General features: G+C 38.5%; 1 protein-coding gene across 4 annotated transcripts in view; it reads left to right on the forward strand.

Moving 5' to 3' along the window:
* The window catches only part of LOC144379080 (uncharacterized), a 217,304-nt gene that overhangs the window by 68,281 nt on the left and 131,795 nt on the right, over positions 1–17,228 (forward strand). For 3 of the 4 annotated variants that reach the window (XR_013441261.1, XM_078055344.1, XM_078055388.1), the window contains exon 5: positions 1,443–1,548. Coding sequence is in view for 3 of the 4 variants with exons in the window: in XM_078055344.1 (XP_077911470.1) it covers positions 1,443–1,548 (106 nt within the window). In the remaining variant the exon portion in view is untranslated. Of the gene's footprint in view, positions 1–1,442; positions 1,549–9,129; positions 10,418–17,228 lie in introns of those variants that run through there. The other variant, XM_078055293.1, reaches the window with a different exon arrangement.

A 17,228-nucleotide genomic window follows, 5' to 3' on the forward strand; every position in this document is an offset into this window, starting at 1 on the left:
CAGGCAGCCTGTGGGACTGTTTCTTGCAGTCACAAGAGCAGGGAACAGGGAACCTTCCACCGGATAGAATGTGGATTCCCTGAGCGTTTCCTTGTTTTCTCTCATCTCATACCTGTGGGGACTCAGGACTTGAGCACAGTGGATTCAGCCAGTTCTACTCCTACTGCTTAAAGCCGCTTGGTGACTGACTCAAGGTCAATTCAGACACCAAAAAATCCAGAAGAAGACGACATTGGAGCAGTGGTTCCCAACTTGACCCTGCCTGACCCCAAATTCTGTTTCTATTAGACATTTCTTGAAAGAACTTGTGCATTTCTTTTAAACATAAATGTTTCTAAGTATACGTCAAATAGAGTACCATGAGAGGAACTTTATTGGAAGAGGAACACAGAACACTCAGCTTTCCTTAGTGCCCATCCCCGCCCCCTTTTTTTGAATTACAGTTGGCCCTTGAATAATACAGATTTGAACTGTGTGGGTCCACTTATACTCTTCCTTATGATTTTCTAATAATATTTTCTTTAGTTTACTTTATTGTAAGAATATAGTATACATACATATAACACACAAAGTATGTGTTAATTGACTGTTTATGTTATGGGTAAAGCTTCCTGGTAACAGTAGGTTATTAGTAGTTGAGTTTTTAGGGAGTCAAAAGTTATATGTAGGTTTTTGACTGCGTGGGGGTTGGTGCCTCTAACCTCCATGCTGTTCAAGGGTCAGCTCTATAAAATTTTTGTGACTACCGGTTGTAGACATAATGAAAAGGAAGATGAATGCTGTTAGCCGAGGAGGGACAGTACCCTACTCTCTCAGGAATGGAGGGTGGGATTTTATCTATTCATTGTCTAGATTATATGCAAACTTTTTTGGGGCAAAGAGTAGAATAAGTCTATATCAGTCATTCTCAACTTTGATTACATGATGAAATCCCTTTTTGGAAATACTGATGCCTGGGTTCTACCTACACAGATTTTGATTAAATGGGTGTGGGTGTAACCTGGAAATCCAGGTTTTAAAAAAGCCTCTGAGGTAATATTAATGTACAGCCAAGACTGAGAATCCTTGGTCTACACACTCTTCCTAATCCACACAGTTATAGCCATAATATTTTATGTCCAACTACCAGCTCACAGTTGGAGTGTTACCTAAATAGAGGCATTTTTTTTTACCTTATTTCCAAAATATCCTTTAGAAAAGACAAAATGCATTTAGAATGTACACATATATAGCATCACTTGGATTATTTACAAAGTAGTTTGTAGTTCATTTTCCCCTTCATTAATACTTCTTTGTAAAGTTAGAGGGAAGATAAAGAAATATTTATTGATTCACTGGGTGTTTATCAATCACCCAGTACATGCCCGGCTCTGTTTATCAGGGACTCATGTTGTGTTTTTTCACACCAGCCATGGAATAATCTTGTGCTCTGCCTTCTACAGATGGAAACTGCTGTATTCAGACAAGTTACACAATGTCCAAAACAAAGAATCAGCAAGACACCTGAACTTTGGTACCCCTGTGCAGTGTACAAGATTCCTGATCAATGTGAGTTCACTGATTTAAGTTCTCTCTGAATAATACAAAACATTTTAAACAACCATAACTGCCTCCCACCCCCAGGCTTTGATGTTCAATGGAACTCAGAGAGTGGTTTGAAAAAATGTTCTTAGTTTGTTGCAGGTGTTTGTCATCAAAATGGAATCACATTTCCAAGTTTTTGTTTTGAAAGCTGGCATTCAAAAATATTTCAGAGATGTTTTATGGCGTAGTTCATTGCTTCAAGTTACTGAAATGGATTTCATTTCTATAAATGTCTTATGTTATAAAGTGATTAGTTGCAAAGTGTTTGTAGAATGGCCAAGCTTGTTAAGTTGTTAAAAAAGGAAACACCAAGCTAAAAACTTGGTTAACTTAGGTAACTAAGTTAGTTAAAGTTAACTCACAAGGCATTGCATTAACAACGCTACGTCGGTGTTTATCGGTGTTGAACCTGTATGGCATTAGGCTGGTGTTTAACAACAATAATAAAAAATCTTTGTATGGGTACTCTTGTAGTCTTCCATGGGTTGGATATCATTGAAATCCTTGTCTAAGTGGTTAAGTTAGTGGTTTTAGTCTGGGCTGGTTCCAAACCCTCTTTTATATTTCGCTCTGGAGATGTTATCCACTAGCCCTAAGCAGAATCTTACCTATTTTGGTTCACATTTATTTAGGGTGAGTTTGCAGACTTGCTGGTCCAGAGGTTGAAACAAATATATGTGGATTTTCTGTTGCTTGATGACTGTCTCCAGTTATTCATGTAATCCATATGTTGACTCTTTTGTGCCAAACTTTAAGTAGGACTTGGCACCTCTTAGTGGCAAGAAAGAATTTACTCTAGAAAAATCTACGTACCCCTACCCCAGTGCATCAGTGAACAATGTAGATTTTCCTGATGCATTTATAGAGGAGAAGGATGATTTTACACCTCAGGGAAATGGCATAAAATTTCTTCAATGTCCCTTCTTTGTGTCCCTTCTTCTATGTTCCTCAGACCTCTGCCAAATGTCTTCTTTTCCCTTTCCTTGCTGGTGCTACTCTTCCCAGTTTTTCCTTGAACATCCATACCTCTCCCTTTTGTGTGGAGAGCAATTTAGTATCAACATGTCACAGCCAACCTTGCATACTCAAATTCTGGTAAAGCAGGAGGGCAGTAAACATTTTAAAAAAAAAGGAGTTTCCTATCACTGGGGTTACCAGATTTAGCAAATAAAAATACTGTCAATGTTGCATGGGGCATACTTAAACAAAAACACTTACTCGATGTTTGTCTGAAATTCAAATTTAACTGGATGTTTTGTGTTTTCCTGGCAACCCTAACTCTCGTCTTTGGAAATCTTTCTGATCTCCTACCATCCAGTATTCTTCTGGAGTTAAAAGCTGATGATTATCATAAAAATTTGCCCTGAGCTAAGGTTTTGCTTTTTAACAGTTTCATGTCTAGTGCACGAGTCACAGTTTTGTATCTTTTTTTGCCCTTCCTCAAACTCTGGTGAAAATTATCAATGTCTAGCCTGACCTGGCTCTTTTGAGAAGTGAAAACATACCGCAAGTATTGTCCTGAACACAGACTGAGGCTCCTCTCTGCGAAGCTGCCCACACCAGTGGTCCTCATCTTCCCCCTCTGCTCGACGGCATCCTTCCGACTTCAGCATATGTCTGAACACCTCTAACGATAAGCTATTAATTGTAAAATTCAGTTAGAAAACCCTGGGTTTTTATCTATATACATTCAAGATCTGGATATTAGGTATCAATTTTGAATTCACTTTTTCAGTTTCGCATTGGATATTTGGTAGAATGTAGAAAAATTTTAAACATATGTTGTGGGGCCGCATCTACTCCTGGAATTGCCTGTGGAAATGGAAATTGTAATCATTAGACATGGCTACTTATTTTTCAGACTTGGGTTCAAACATTTGGCAGAGCAGGAAGAGAAAGCTTGAGTGTAAGTGTTTCATAAGCTTTTCTTGTGAAAGAGGGCTTTTGGGGCGGATCTCATTAACTGATACTCTGTGAAATTCTTATGAGGGATTAATATAAACATATTCAGAATTAATAAGTTAAATTATGTTACCAATTACTGTGTAAGCTGTTGATTAAGAGGCACAGAAATTACAGTGTAGGCATGCTCTGAATTTCTGGGATCCTACTGACTGGGTTTTAGAAGCAAAGAAACTTATATTGATCGATTAGCAAGTCAGTTTTGGCTTAAGGAGGTGGATATTTGGCCCATGTGTAAAATCCAACAACCAGCACATATTTAGAGTCTTACCATAATGAATTAATAAATTGTCTTTCACAGATCAGCACAAGGAATCCTTTTGTCTCTATGCTGATAGGCTGTGATTAATCACCAAAGAAAATCAAAATGTGCTTTCCTAGCCAAATGGCGGAACTGTAATATTGACTCTGGGGTAAAGGGCTGGTGGGCTGTTTCCCACGAGGTTGATAGGATGGCATTATTGTCTCAGTAGATGTAATGTTTGGTCTGGCCTTCTGTCTTGTAGGCTCTTAAACTGGATTTTGGCAGAACACTGAGAGCAGATCCATCTCTCATGAGCAGACTTGCTAAATAAGCTCATGAGGCCAAGGAATGAAATCAGAATATCTCTGTCTGCCTCTGCAGCTGTGTCCCCAGGCCTCTCCTCCATTGTACCTTCTGCTCCAGTAATAGGAGTTTTCTTTTTGTTCCTGAATGTTCCATCATGCTCTTTATTCCCTATCAATATACTTGTATGTTGTTCCTCTTCCGAGGATGTTGATCTGTGTTTTCAACACCACTCATTGAACCGCCATCTTTCTCTCTCTCAAACACACACACACACACACACACACACACACAAGCTCAGGGAAACCTTTATGGATGCAGTACCTGCGCTCCTCCTCCTGGCCGCACATTATGTTAGGTCTCCAGGCTCCATAACTTTGCTCATGCATGCCATTTTTCATTCTTATAGTTATTTATTCGGTGTTTCCGTCCCCTGCCATGTTGTAACCTCTGTGAGGCAGACACAATCTAACACTGCATGACTGCATTTTGGCCACGGAGTTAATTGTAATACCTTTGCTCCAGAGTCTTCTATTCTCTTTGACAGGTTTGGGAACTCAGAGCTCAGTTCCGTGAGATGAATATGCTAGCCGTCGTGAGCACCACTCTTGATGATCCAATTCAAGGAGCATTAACATTTAGTTCTTATTGTTCAGATGTGCTCACTCAATGATTTCTGCCCGTGTCCAAGCAGAGAAAGGAATTAGCACATGGCATCAGAACTTAGGTTCGTGATTATCTGCCTAAGCCACAGACTCTGGGGGGAGTGAATGCATCTAACGCTGGTGGCCCTTGTCTTGGGCTGGCTCAGGTCTGGGCAGCTTGACACATGCTAGCTGAAGTGATTTGGGCATTATGCCATAAATCAACTCATCATCTGATTAAATTATTAAGAAAAAATTCTTAGGGAAGGAGGGAGGGGCGCCTCGGTGGCTCAGTTGGTTGAGCATCTGACACTTGATTTCAGCTCAGGTCATGATCTCAGGGTCATGAGACTGAGCCCCATGTCGGGGGCTTAAGACTCTCTCTCTTCCTCTCCCTCTGCCCCTCCATCCCCCTCTCACACTCTTGCTCTCTCTCCCTCTCAAAAAAAGAAAAAAAAATAAATTCTTAGGGGACTTTTAAAGTGACTTCCCTTTAATGGCTTCATTTTTTAAAGTGACTTTTCTTTAATGCCTCTTCTTTTCAGGATGAGAAACCTTTCTTTTTTCTTTCTTTTTTTTGGAAACAAAGTTAATATCGGAAGGTTTTGTTTTGGGGTGCCTGGGTGGCTCAGTCGTTGGGCGTCTGCCTTCGGCTCAGGTCATGATCCCAGGGTCCTGGGATCAAGCCCCACATCAGGCTCCTTGCTCGGCGGGAAGCCTGCTCCTCCCTCTCCCGCTCCCCCTGCTTGTGTTTCCTCTCTCTATCAAATAAATAAATCTTTAAAAAAAAAAGAAGGTTTTGTTTTGGTGAGGATGGAATCAGAGAGTTAGCTGATTTGGTAGATTTTATTATGGCCTTACTGGGACCTGGAGAGAGAGCTGGACTGGGGCTCAAAAAAACCAGACTCATTTTGCCACTGATGGCCTGGTCTTGCATGGGTCAGTTTCCTCATTGACATGCTTTCTGTGGCTCATCCTCATGTGAAATTTTTTGTTTAGTGTAGTGGAAAGAGCATGTGATATAAAAGAGTCCAGGCCTTTTGAAATCCTAACTCCACTGTTAATGCATGCATGACCATAGACAAGTGACTTAAACATTCTGAGCCTCAGTTTCCACTTCCGTAAAATGGGATAGCATTGGCAGTCAGATAGTAGTTGTTGTGAGGCTTAAATGAGATGATTAATGTAAGTCTTTAGTGTAGTTCCTGGGCACATGAGAAGCACTCATTAAATTGTTACTCAGACTTATAAAATGGGATCAGTAATGCCTACTACTGGGGTTGTGAGGATCAGGTAAAAAAACATATGGAGGTACCAGGCTTTATGTCTGGCCACACACCTGTTCAATAAGGGAAAATTCTCTTCCTTTCTCTTTCCACTTCCAGTTCAGAGAATGATATAACTTCCTGAAAACCAGAACAGGCCTCCTTCTCCTGATAGTTCCAAGCACACAACACATTTTCTTCTTTTTAAAATTATTTCTTTTCCTTGAATCTGAACTGGTAAGTGATCATTATTGCACTGATGTTATAATGACCAGCTTGTAACCTATACCCTATGATTTTACCCCATTTCTTCATCCTTTCCACTCTTATATATTCCCTGTAGTGATCTTGGTCTTGAGTGATTCTGACATATTTTATTTGTGGGTCTCATCTATGTTATTTAGATCTGGGCAACCCCAAAGACAAAGTTGGCTGCTCTGATTTTTGCCTGTATCTTCTGTCATCTGATTATATAGGTGCTCCTCAATTTTTAAACATGCTACACTTTGAAAGTTCTTTTTGATTGCTTTGATAAAAGATGACACTGCCAGTTCATCTGGTTGTTAATTCAATTGTTTTAAGCAGAGCAAATTTGAATTTTGGGCCCTCTAATGAAATTCCAGATAAAATCCCTTCTTATATTTCATTAATAGGAAAATTAAGAGCTTTATAGAAAAAAAAAGCTTCCTTAATTTCATGGGCCTTTTTATAAAGGACTAGCACCAATATTATTTACATCTATATTTATGACAGCGAAGATGTTGCTTGCAAGTTTCTTTTACTTATTCCAGTATATATACTTTGATTGAATGTTCCTTCTTCTAATCAGTTTTGGTCAATATGTTCTGTTGCGGGGCGCCTGGGTGGCTCAGGCCTTAAGCGTCTGCCTTCGGCTCAGGTCATGATCCCAGGGTCCTGGGATCGAGCCTCGCATCGGGCTCCCTGCTTGGTGGGAAGCCTGCTTCTCTCTCTCCCACTCCCCCTGCTTGTGTTCCTTCTCTGGCTGTGTCTCTCTGTCAAATAAATAAATAAAATCTTAAAAAAAAAAATATGTTCTGTTGCCAAAAGCCATTGCTAGTCTTATAGTTTATTTTCCAAGAGAGGCTTTGATTTTCCCTTTTTATAGAATTTACTTGAGTTTTTTTTTTTTAAGATTTTATTTATTTATTTGAGAGAGAGCACAAGCAGGGGGAGGAGCAAAGGGAGAGGGAGAAGCAGACTCCCCACTGAGCATGGAAGCCCAATGTGGGACTCGATCCCAGGACCCTGGGATCATGACCTGAGCTGAAGGCAGACACTTAACCAACTGAGTCATCCAGGTGCTCCTTGAGTTTTTTATTTTCTAAAGGAAAATTGTAAGAACCATTCCTTCCCTTCTTTCATTTTTCTCCCTAAAAAGGTTTAGGGTCATGACACTGGCTCCCAGGAATTCCATTAGGATTGACTGTGGTCTCATATGGAGTCATTTCTTGGTTCTGTCACTGTCCTCCCTTTACTGAGGGCAGCTTCATCTTGCAAATAGAAACTTTGTCTTCTTGTAACAGGATCGTAGTTGATGGCTCTTGGAGCAGTTAATTCTCTTCTTTGCTTATGTAAGTGTGTATCCATGCTTGCTCATCTGTAAAGTTCAGTGCTTCTCAATTGCCTCATGACAATCTTTTTTTTTTTTTAGTTTGGATGTGGTTCATTTTATTTAGTTATATATTAAATGTTTTTAAATTCAAGTATAATTAACATACAGTTACATTAGTTTCAGGTGTATAATATAATGATTCAACAATTCTGTACATTACTCAGTATTCATCACAATGAGTGTTCTCTTAATCTCCTTCACTTATTTCACCCATCCCCTCACCCATTTCCCCTCTGGCAACCACCACTGTGTTCTCTATATTTAAGAGTCTGATTTTTGTGTTTTTTTTTTTTTTTGTCTTTTTGCATCTTTGTTCATTTGTTTTGTTTCTTGAATTCCATATATGAGTGAAATCATGTAGTTTTGTTTTTCTCTGACTGACTTATTTCATAGCATTATACTATCTGGATCCATCCCTGTTGTTGCAAATGGCAAGATTTCATTCTTTTTCATGGCTGAATATTCCAGTGTGTATGTGTGTGTATCTTCTTTATGCATTGGTCTGTTGATGGACACTTGGGTGGCTTCCATAATTTGGCTATTGTAAATAATGCTGCAACAAACAAAGGGTTTCATATATCTTTTTGAATTAGTGTTTTTATATTCTTTGGGTAAATACCCAGTAGTGGAATTACTGGATCATATGGTAATTCTATTTTTAATTTTTTGAGGAACCTCCATAGTGTTTTTCACAGTGGCTGTCCCATTTTGCATTCCTACCAACAGTGTATGAGAGTTCCTTTTTCTCTACATCCTTGCCAATGCTTGTTATTTCTTGTGTTTTTCATTTTAGCCGTTCTGACAGCTGTGAGGTGATATCTCATTGTGGTTTTGATTTGCATTTCCCTGGTGATTAGTGATGTTGAGCATCTTTTCATGTGTCTGTTGGCCATCATATATCTTCTTTGGAAAAATATCTATTCAGATCCTCTGCCTGTTTCTTAATTGGATTATCTGGGGGGTTTTTTTGGTGTTGAGTTGTATAAATTCTTTATATATTTTGAATATTAACCTCTTATTGGACATAGGATTTACAAATATCTTGTCCCATTCAGAAAGGTTGCCTTTCTGTTTTGTTGATGGTTTCCTTGACTGTGCAAAAGCTTTTTAATTTTGTGTAGTCCTAATAATTTAATTTTGCTTTTGTTTCCCTTACCAGAGGACAATACCATATGATTTCACTCATATGTGAATTTAAGAAACAAAACAAATGAACAAAGAATAACAGAGACAAAAAATAAACTCTTAAATACAGAGAACAAATTGGTGGTTGCCAAAGGGGAGGTGGGTGGGGTGGTGGATGAAATAGATAAAGGGGATTAATAGTATACTTACCTTGATGAGCTCTGAGAAATGTATGGAATTGGTGAATTATATTGTACACCTGAAACTAATATAACACCATATGTTAATTGTACTTGAATAAAAAAATTAAATTTGATCATTCTAACAACTTGTGAAATTGAGATATAAAATATTATACCCATTTCACAGGTGAGAAGTCTGAAATGTTGGAGCCATGATTTGTCCAAGTGATGGATCAAGAAACAGAGCTCAGATCTCCTGGCTCTAATCTAGTGTCAATTCAGTCATTTATATAACAGACATTTAATGAGCATTTCATCACTGACCAAGGACTGGGAATGAAAGAGAGAGTAAAGTCCTTGATCAGGAGGAGTTTATCATGTAGAGGCAGAAAGGCATGAAAAGCATATAAGACTGCAAAGAAAGTGTGATGAAGAAGTATAAACAAATGTATTATATGCTAGAGGAATTTATAAAGGCTTCCTGGATGAAATAAGGCATGAATATGTATTGCCAAATGGAACTGTGAACAGGCATTTCAAACAGAGGGACTAAAACATGCAAAGGAGAAAGGGACGTGGTATACATATGGGAGATGGCCATGAATTTTGGGTCAGTAATTTAGGCTGGGCTCAGGAGGGTGGTTCTTTTGGTCTCCTTTGGGTTTCTTTCATGTCTAGGAAATCGCTGGCTGTTGGCTGGGACAATTGGGATGCTTTGACTTGTTCTACAAGCCTCTTATTACATCCAGCAGGCTAGCCTGGGCATGTACTCATGGTGATGACAGAGGTGTGAGAATATAAGCAGAAACACGCACTTTTTCTATCTTCTTGTTGTGTAATATTGCCAATATCTCATTGCCCCAGGAAGTTACATGGCTGAAGCAAGAGTCAGAGTGTGGATATACTCAAGGTTACGTGAAAAATGCAATGGATATAGGGAGAGGTGAAAAACTGGGGACACATTTGCAATCTATTGGGGGTAAATGCTAGAAGCAAAACTGCTGTGTTAAAGACCCTGCATAATTTTAAAGTTTGTTTGTCTTCCTGAAAAGTACCAATTTACATTATTATCAAGGTTGTCTGTATGAACGTGTCCATTATTCTATACTATTACCAGCACATGAAAAAAAAAGGGATTTTATGTATTGACCAACTATTAATTTTGCTTAATTTATAGGGAGGTTGGACTTTTGAAAAATGATAGTGGCTTTATTGAGATATAATTCACACACCATACAATTCACTCATTTAAAGTGTAAAATTCATTGGCTTTTAGTATACTCACAAAGTTGTGCAGCTATCAACACAATTTTAGAACATTTTTTATTCCCTAAGAAAAAAACCCCTAAAATTCATTAGCAATCACTCTCCATTTATCCCTATGGACATTTAAAAATTGTAAAAATTCAGAAGTTTTCTTGCTATGAATTCTTTATAAATTAAGCATATTAAACCTTTTCTATCACATATACTACAATTATTACCTAAGTTTTTAGAACTTATTAATTTCTCCTTTTATGATATGTACAAGTTTTAATTTTTATTTAAGTATCCATATTTTCCTTTTGAATAGGTGTAATTTGATGTGGATTAGTGAAAATACAAGGTAATGCATTTATGGATAACTTTTCTGAACTTTATGTATACATTGAATGAACTGGATTTGTTGCTTTTAACTAGGAGGGGAACGATTGTTCCATGAAGATATAAATCTGTATTAGGGTTCTCCAGAGAAACAGAGCCAATAGTATATATGTCTGTGTGTGTGTATGTATTATATATTTATATTTATATATGTAAAAGAAGGTATTGGCTCACGCAGTTGGAGAGGCTGAGAAGTCCATGATCTGCCGTCTCGAGCTGGAGACCCAGGGAAGCTGGTGGTGCAGTTCAAAGCCCTGAGAAGCAGAGAGCCAGTGGTTTAGATTCCAGTCTGGGCCTGAAGGTCTGAGAACCAGGATTACCGAGGGAAGAAAAAGATCTATATCCTAGCTCAAGAAGTAAGAAAAAGAGATAATTCAACCTTCCTCTGCCCTTTTCTTTTTTTTTTGTTCAGGTCTTCAACAGGTTGGATGATACCCACCCATATTAGGGAGGGTCATCTGCTTCACTCACTTCCCCAATTCAAACGTAATCTTTTCTGGAAATGTCCTCAGAGATACATAATACTGAAATAATGATTATTTTTATTTATTTATTTTTTTTAAAAAGATTTCATTTATTTATTTATTTGACAGAGAGAGAGAGAGTGAGAGAGAATAAGCAGGGGGAGTAGCAGAGGGAGAGAGAGAAGCAGGCTGTCTGCTGAGCAGGGAGCCTGATGTGGGGCTCGATCCCAGGACCCTGAGAACACGACCTGAGCCAAAGGCAGGTGCTTAACTGACTGAGCCACCCAGGTGCCCCTGAAATAATGTTTAATGAGTTTTTTAGGTATCCCTTGATCTAACAAAGTTGACACATAAAATTAATCATCACAAGGTCCATTTCTTTGGCCTAAATGCCTATTAATGTTGAGCATCAAACACAAGTATTTTGGACACAAGACATTTTGAAAATATTTTTAACATTTTCCCAAATGTTACATATAAATTACGTATAATGTACATACTTTGATAGGTGCAGTTCTGTTCTTTATGTGTCAAATGAAATTCTTGAAATAAAAACAACCACAGGAGAAAGTCACTCTCAACTGAGAACACATCGCAACGATTAGGACCATTCAATTTTGAAAAATCAGAAGGGAGAATGAATGGCTAAGAGGTGATAAAGCAGGCTGTTTGAGCAGCCTTTGCATTTTGAATGAAGTAGTTTTTGTATTAAGACTCTTGGGTGGTCTTAATGGAACTGTACAGTAAAAGATCAACTTTGCAGGTTGTCCATACCCTTTACATTCCAAAGAAAGATAGACCTTTGCCTTGCTCCTGGAAGGCAACCTCTAAGCCCTTGGAATACCCTGCTTGATAAGAGTGTCTTTGATCACGTGGTGTCAATATCAGCATGACCTCTGGAGGGACTGGAGACTGAAGGTCAGTCCTATGGGCAGTTAGCCTGGACACCAAAGCTCAGGTGACCTTCCCTGGTTCGCTACACTCTCTGCATGTTGTCACACATTGTTATGGGGGAGAATTAGGATGTCCACATGAATCCACTGTGAGAGGAGAAGAACTGGGAGCTTATACTTGGTTTCTACTGGAGTTTGCTCTATGCACCTTTTTCCATTGCTGGTTTTAATCTGAATCCTCTTGATATATAATAAACTATAACTGAGCATAACAGTTTTTCTGAGTTCTGTGAGTCCTTTCATTAAATCATTGAGGACCTTGGAACACTGGAACATGCTTGGAAAACTCTAGCATGGCTTCATGGGTGGTCACACGTCCCGTTGAAATGACGAAGATGATGTTAGAGATTGGTGAATAGGTTGCAAGTCTCTAAAGTTAAAAGTATATAAATGTATAAGCTGCATTCTAATCTTCAGGGAGTTCCCAGAATTGATAGGGAATCTACCTGTGGGTAGAGGAGTCATGCAATGGGAGGCTGCATTAAATTAGATGTTGTAAGGTGCTTCTTTAATAATTTGCTGACCTGTTCCTGGGTGAACATATCTTTACTTTTACTGAAAAGTAAAATAGTAAAAGCCACCTTTAGTAGAAGTTATTTAGGATCCACAGAGAAAGGACCACGCTTTTGGGAAACTCTGAATAGCTATAAGCATGATGAGAAAGCTCCTGCTGTCTCAGTGAAAAGCCTTGACTGCAGCTAGGTGTAACCTGCCTGGAGGCCCTAGTGATGGATGAGTGATGTCGCTGCTCAGAGATGTTACAGTCATAGCTCAGGAACAATATCAGAGGTGGGTCAAGAGCCAGAGAAGCAGAGACAGGTAAAGAGGACCAGCAGGGGATGAAGATGTAAAAAAAACAGCCACAGAAGAACTGTAATTGTGACCTAGAGGAATTCCTGAGTCTCCCAGGACTCTTCCAGGGGGTTGGGACTGGAGGGATTTGAACAACTTCTTTGCTGCCTAGACATTGAGCATGACCACTTTAGTGAGTAGAACCTTAGTTCACTAAATATTATTGTGATCTCTTTGAAGCTCAAGGTTCAAAGGAAGTTTGAAGTGTGTCTAGTTCAGTCTCCCACAGTTACCCAAGCAGAACCCAGTGAAGTCTGAGTTGCCACATCAGTACTTGGTCCAGAGCTATGGTGCTTATGAGGAGAATCTAGTCCCTATGGGAGACGGGGGGCTCTTCCTGCTATGGGAGTTTTAAGTTAGAGGGCTTTTGTTTGTTTCTAGGGGCACACATGCTTTGTTGGCGGAGGGTGTTACATGTTGCATGTCTAATAGAAAGTAATGTACCAACTAAAGAAGAAATTCTCAGCCAAAGGCAGCATTAACTTCAGGAATAGATGCATTTTTTTAAATTATAAAGAAAATATTTATAATAAGCTTCTCTTGCATACTCAAAGGAGGCCAGGAGCTAAGTCTCAGATGGGTGTTTGGAGTAAAATTCCTCCACCTTATAAAAAAATAGACGCCTTGGAATTGTCTGTTGATGCTTGAGGTATTGGGAAATGGAAGAAGAAGGATGATGGGGGAAAGTCTAAGAAGAAGTGTTTGAGAAACATGGCAGGAGCCTGTGACCCAAGGAGACACAGGACCCATGAGAAATACTTGTGCAGTGGCTAAGAATTGTCAGGAATAGGGTGTCTGATCATTCAATTTGAAGTTCTTATTTTACTTCCTGGTATGTTGTGTCCCTTACCAAAGTATAATTTTCAAAAAGCTAAAATCCTTATCCCATTAACAAAAGTTTTATTTCATTCACAGCTTAAATTCACCTGTTTAAAGGATAATTTGAAGAATACACACACACACACACACACACACACACACACACACACACACTTAGGTAATTGGGAATGCTGAAATAGATGCAAAATTGAGTAATATCCTATGGGCAATAAAGTGTAATGTTTGAGAACATCATTTTTATAGGGTGGAAGTCAATTGTATTTCTCCTGGATAAAATTCATTGATGTCATTCTCAGTTTCTAGAGCTTACTCCTACAGGGTTGTAAGATTGCTAGTCAGTGGAAGACAGTCAAGGTGCATGCCCCCTTGAGGTTCTGGTAGACAGTGTCAGCACTTCAGGGAAAGGGCACCCAGGAATTACTTTTGCAATTACTGCATCCTTTTCTGAGTCTTTGATAATTGGTCCTGACAGCCTCCAGAAACCTTCAGCTGTCCATAAAACTCTGTTATAGCAGCCACATTTTAATGGTGCTTTGTGAAAACGGAAGTGGAATGAGTGTGGACAAATGTCGGGAAAAGCAGGACCAAAGAAAACAGCACATGAAGAATGCCAGATTATAGACGGATGCCAGGACCCAAGCGGAGTGTGGGTTTAGAGCAGAAATCCTCAGGCATCTCAAGGAACAATCTGGCCTTTGTGGCATTTGGGATGGGGGATTTAAACAATTTTATGTGGATAGTAAAGTAAAGGATGATCTCAGAAGGCTGACAGGCTTTTGGACATTTGGGTTGATAGATTCTTTGAATAGTAGAATTTATGAGAGAGGAAAGACTGTAAGTGAATTCTGATGTTTTTCTCCCCATTAATGCCTATTTTTAGGATTTCAAGAAAGATAACACATGATAATTAAAAACGTTTTTATAGATAATATGTATCAGTAAAAGTAAATCAATAAAATCAATAGAAATCAATAGGAATGTTAAAAAATTGATAATGTATTTATTGAGAAGTCTCATTCACACTCTGGTTCCTGTATATCCTATTACGGTAACTTTTTATTACATTTTTACATATCCTCCTATTGTTTTTATGGAGACATGTAGATTATTTTTCTCTCTGTTTAACAATAAGTTAGCATCCTTTACGCTGTTTTGCATCTTACCTTTATTTAACATATCTTGAAAATGGTGATACCTACAGGTCTTCCTCATTCTTTTTGACTGTTGCACAGTATATCATTGTGCAAATGTACTATAACTTATTTTATTTTAAAACTGGACACGGATTGTTTTCAGCCTTTTTACATTAAGTATGATGCTACAGTAAGTAACCTTGAACCACAACATTTCCCATGAGTGCAGGTGTAATTGTAGGATAAATTTCCAGAAGTGGGATTGCTGGGACAGAGGCTGGGTGTACTATAGTTGGTTGCATTTTGATAATTACCCTCTTATAGGGGTTGTGCAAATTTTTCTTTCTTCAGTAATAATGAGAAGAGGGCATGATTCCCCTGAGCCTTGCTGTGCTGGATAGTTTCTCCTGATCCATACTTCAGCGTTCTCCATACTGATCTAGGACCTGGGAGGCTGATTTCAGTGTTCAGCATTAAGAGACTACCTTGTGCTATGGCTTCTTGAGAGGAAGACAAGGAGGCTGGAGAGAGAGGAGAGAGAGAGATCATGGCGCTTGTTTTCGTTCCCTTTCATAACAGTTTTCAGTGGGTTGACTGACTACCTTTACCAAAGACCTCAGCTCTGTCTCCTACTTTTGTTGTCTCTCTTGGTTCTGGTAATTGCTAACTGCCTTGCTCCTTCAGGCCTAAGGGTGGTAGTAACTTTCAGCTTTTGTTAATTTCTGTGCCTATTGGGTTCCCTTAACCTGCAACTTTGTAAGTTTTCTTTCTGTAAATAGTCAACCCATTTAAGTGTGCCCTCTCTTTCTTTAAATGACCTTGACTGGAACACCTGCCAACAGAGTATGTGGCTAAAATTTAATTGACAAGCTGATATGTGAGACTGTATTTCAGTGAAGTTTAACTTGTTTTTATTGTACTTTGAGAAGCTGAACATCTTTTCATATGTTTAGGTGCCACTTGTACTTTTTTAATTCTATGAACTGCTCATTTCCTTTGTCCATTTTATTTACTTATGTATTCATTTATGCCTGTAAATTCACTTATGTATTATTCTGGAACATTTTTCTTTTACTTCCTCATATATATTCCTTTTTGATTCATTTGGAGTTTTTTTCTGGTTATGATGTGAGGTCTGAATTTGACTTTATATTTTCAATTCCCCTGGAAAAGTGGTAACACATGGATGAAAAAGACCATCTTTCAAAGAGTTCTTAGACTTGACCCCAAAGCATGATGTATAAAAGGAAAAGTTGATAAATTGGATTTCATCAAAATTAAACATTTTTGCTTTGTGAAAACCCTTGTGAAAAGGATGCAAAGATAAACTATAGACTGGGAGAAAATATTTGGGAACCACATTCCAACAAAAGCTTATATCTAGAATATATAAAAAATTCTCAAAACTCAAGTAAATTCAGGAAAAAAAAATCCAAGTGGAAAATGGCAAAAGACATGAGCAGATATTTTAGTGAAGAAGACATACAGATAGCAAGTAGGCACATGAAAAGGTATTCAACATTATCCATCAGGAAATGAAAATTATTATTATTTTTATTATTATTATTATTTTTAGAGAGAGAGGTGGGGGAGGAGGGACAGAAGGAGAATCTTAAGCAGGCTCCATGCTGAGGAGCTTGATGTGGGGCTCAATCTCACAACCCTGAGATCATGACCTGAGCCGAAATCAAGAGTTGGAGGTTCAACCGACTGAGCCACCCAGGCGCCCAAAGAAATGCAAATTAAAACCATGATGAGATACCATTACATAGTGATCAGAATGGATAAAACATAGTGAAACAGCAAATGCTGGAAAGGATACAGAGAAACTGAACTACTCATATGTTGCTGGTGGGAATGTAAAATTATACAGCCACATTGGAGAAGCTTGGCAGTTTCTTACAAAAGAAAACTGCAATTACCATATGACCTAGCAATTATACTTCTGGACATTATTGCAGGGAGATGAAACCTTATATTCATATGAACACCTATACACAGTGTTCATAACAGCTTTATTTGTAATAATCTAAAACTAGAATCATCTTTCTGCCCTTTAAAAGGTGAATGGTTCAACAAACTGTGGTACATACATATCCCGGAATACTACTCAGCAATAAAAAGGAACAGACTATTGATACACATAAGAACTTGGACAAATCTCCAAGAGATTATGCTGAATGAAAAAAAAAAGCCAGTCCTAAAAAACATTACATACTGTATGACTCATATAATATTTTGAAGTGACAAAATTTTAGAAATGGGGAACAGCCTAGTGGTTGCTGAGGGCTGGGGCTATGAGTTAGGGCTGGAGGCGAAGGAGGTGAGTGTGGTTACGTAAAGACAACATGAGAGATCCTTGTGATATCGTAACTGTTCAGTGTATCAACTGTGGTAGCA

Source organism: Halichoerus grypus, chromosome 1 (assembly GCF_964656455.1).
Source record: "Halichoerus grypus chromosome 1, mHalGry1.hap1.1, whole genome shotgun sequence".
Taxonomy (NCBI): Eukaryota; Metazoa; Chordata; class Mammalia; order Carnivora; family Phocidae; genus Halichoerus; species Halichoerus grypus.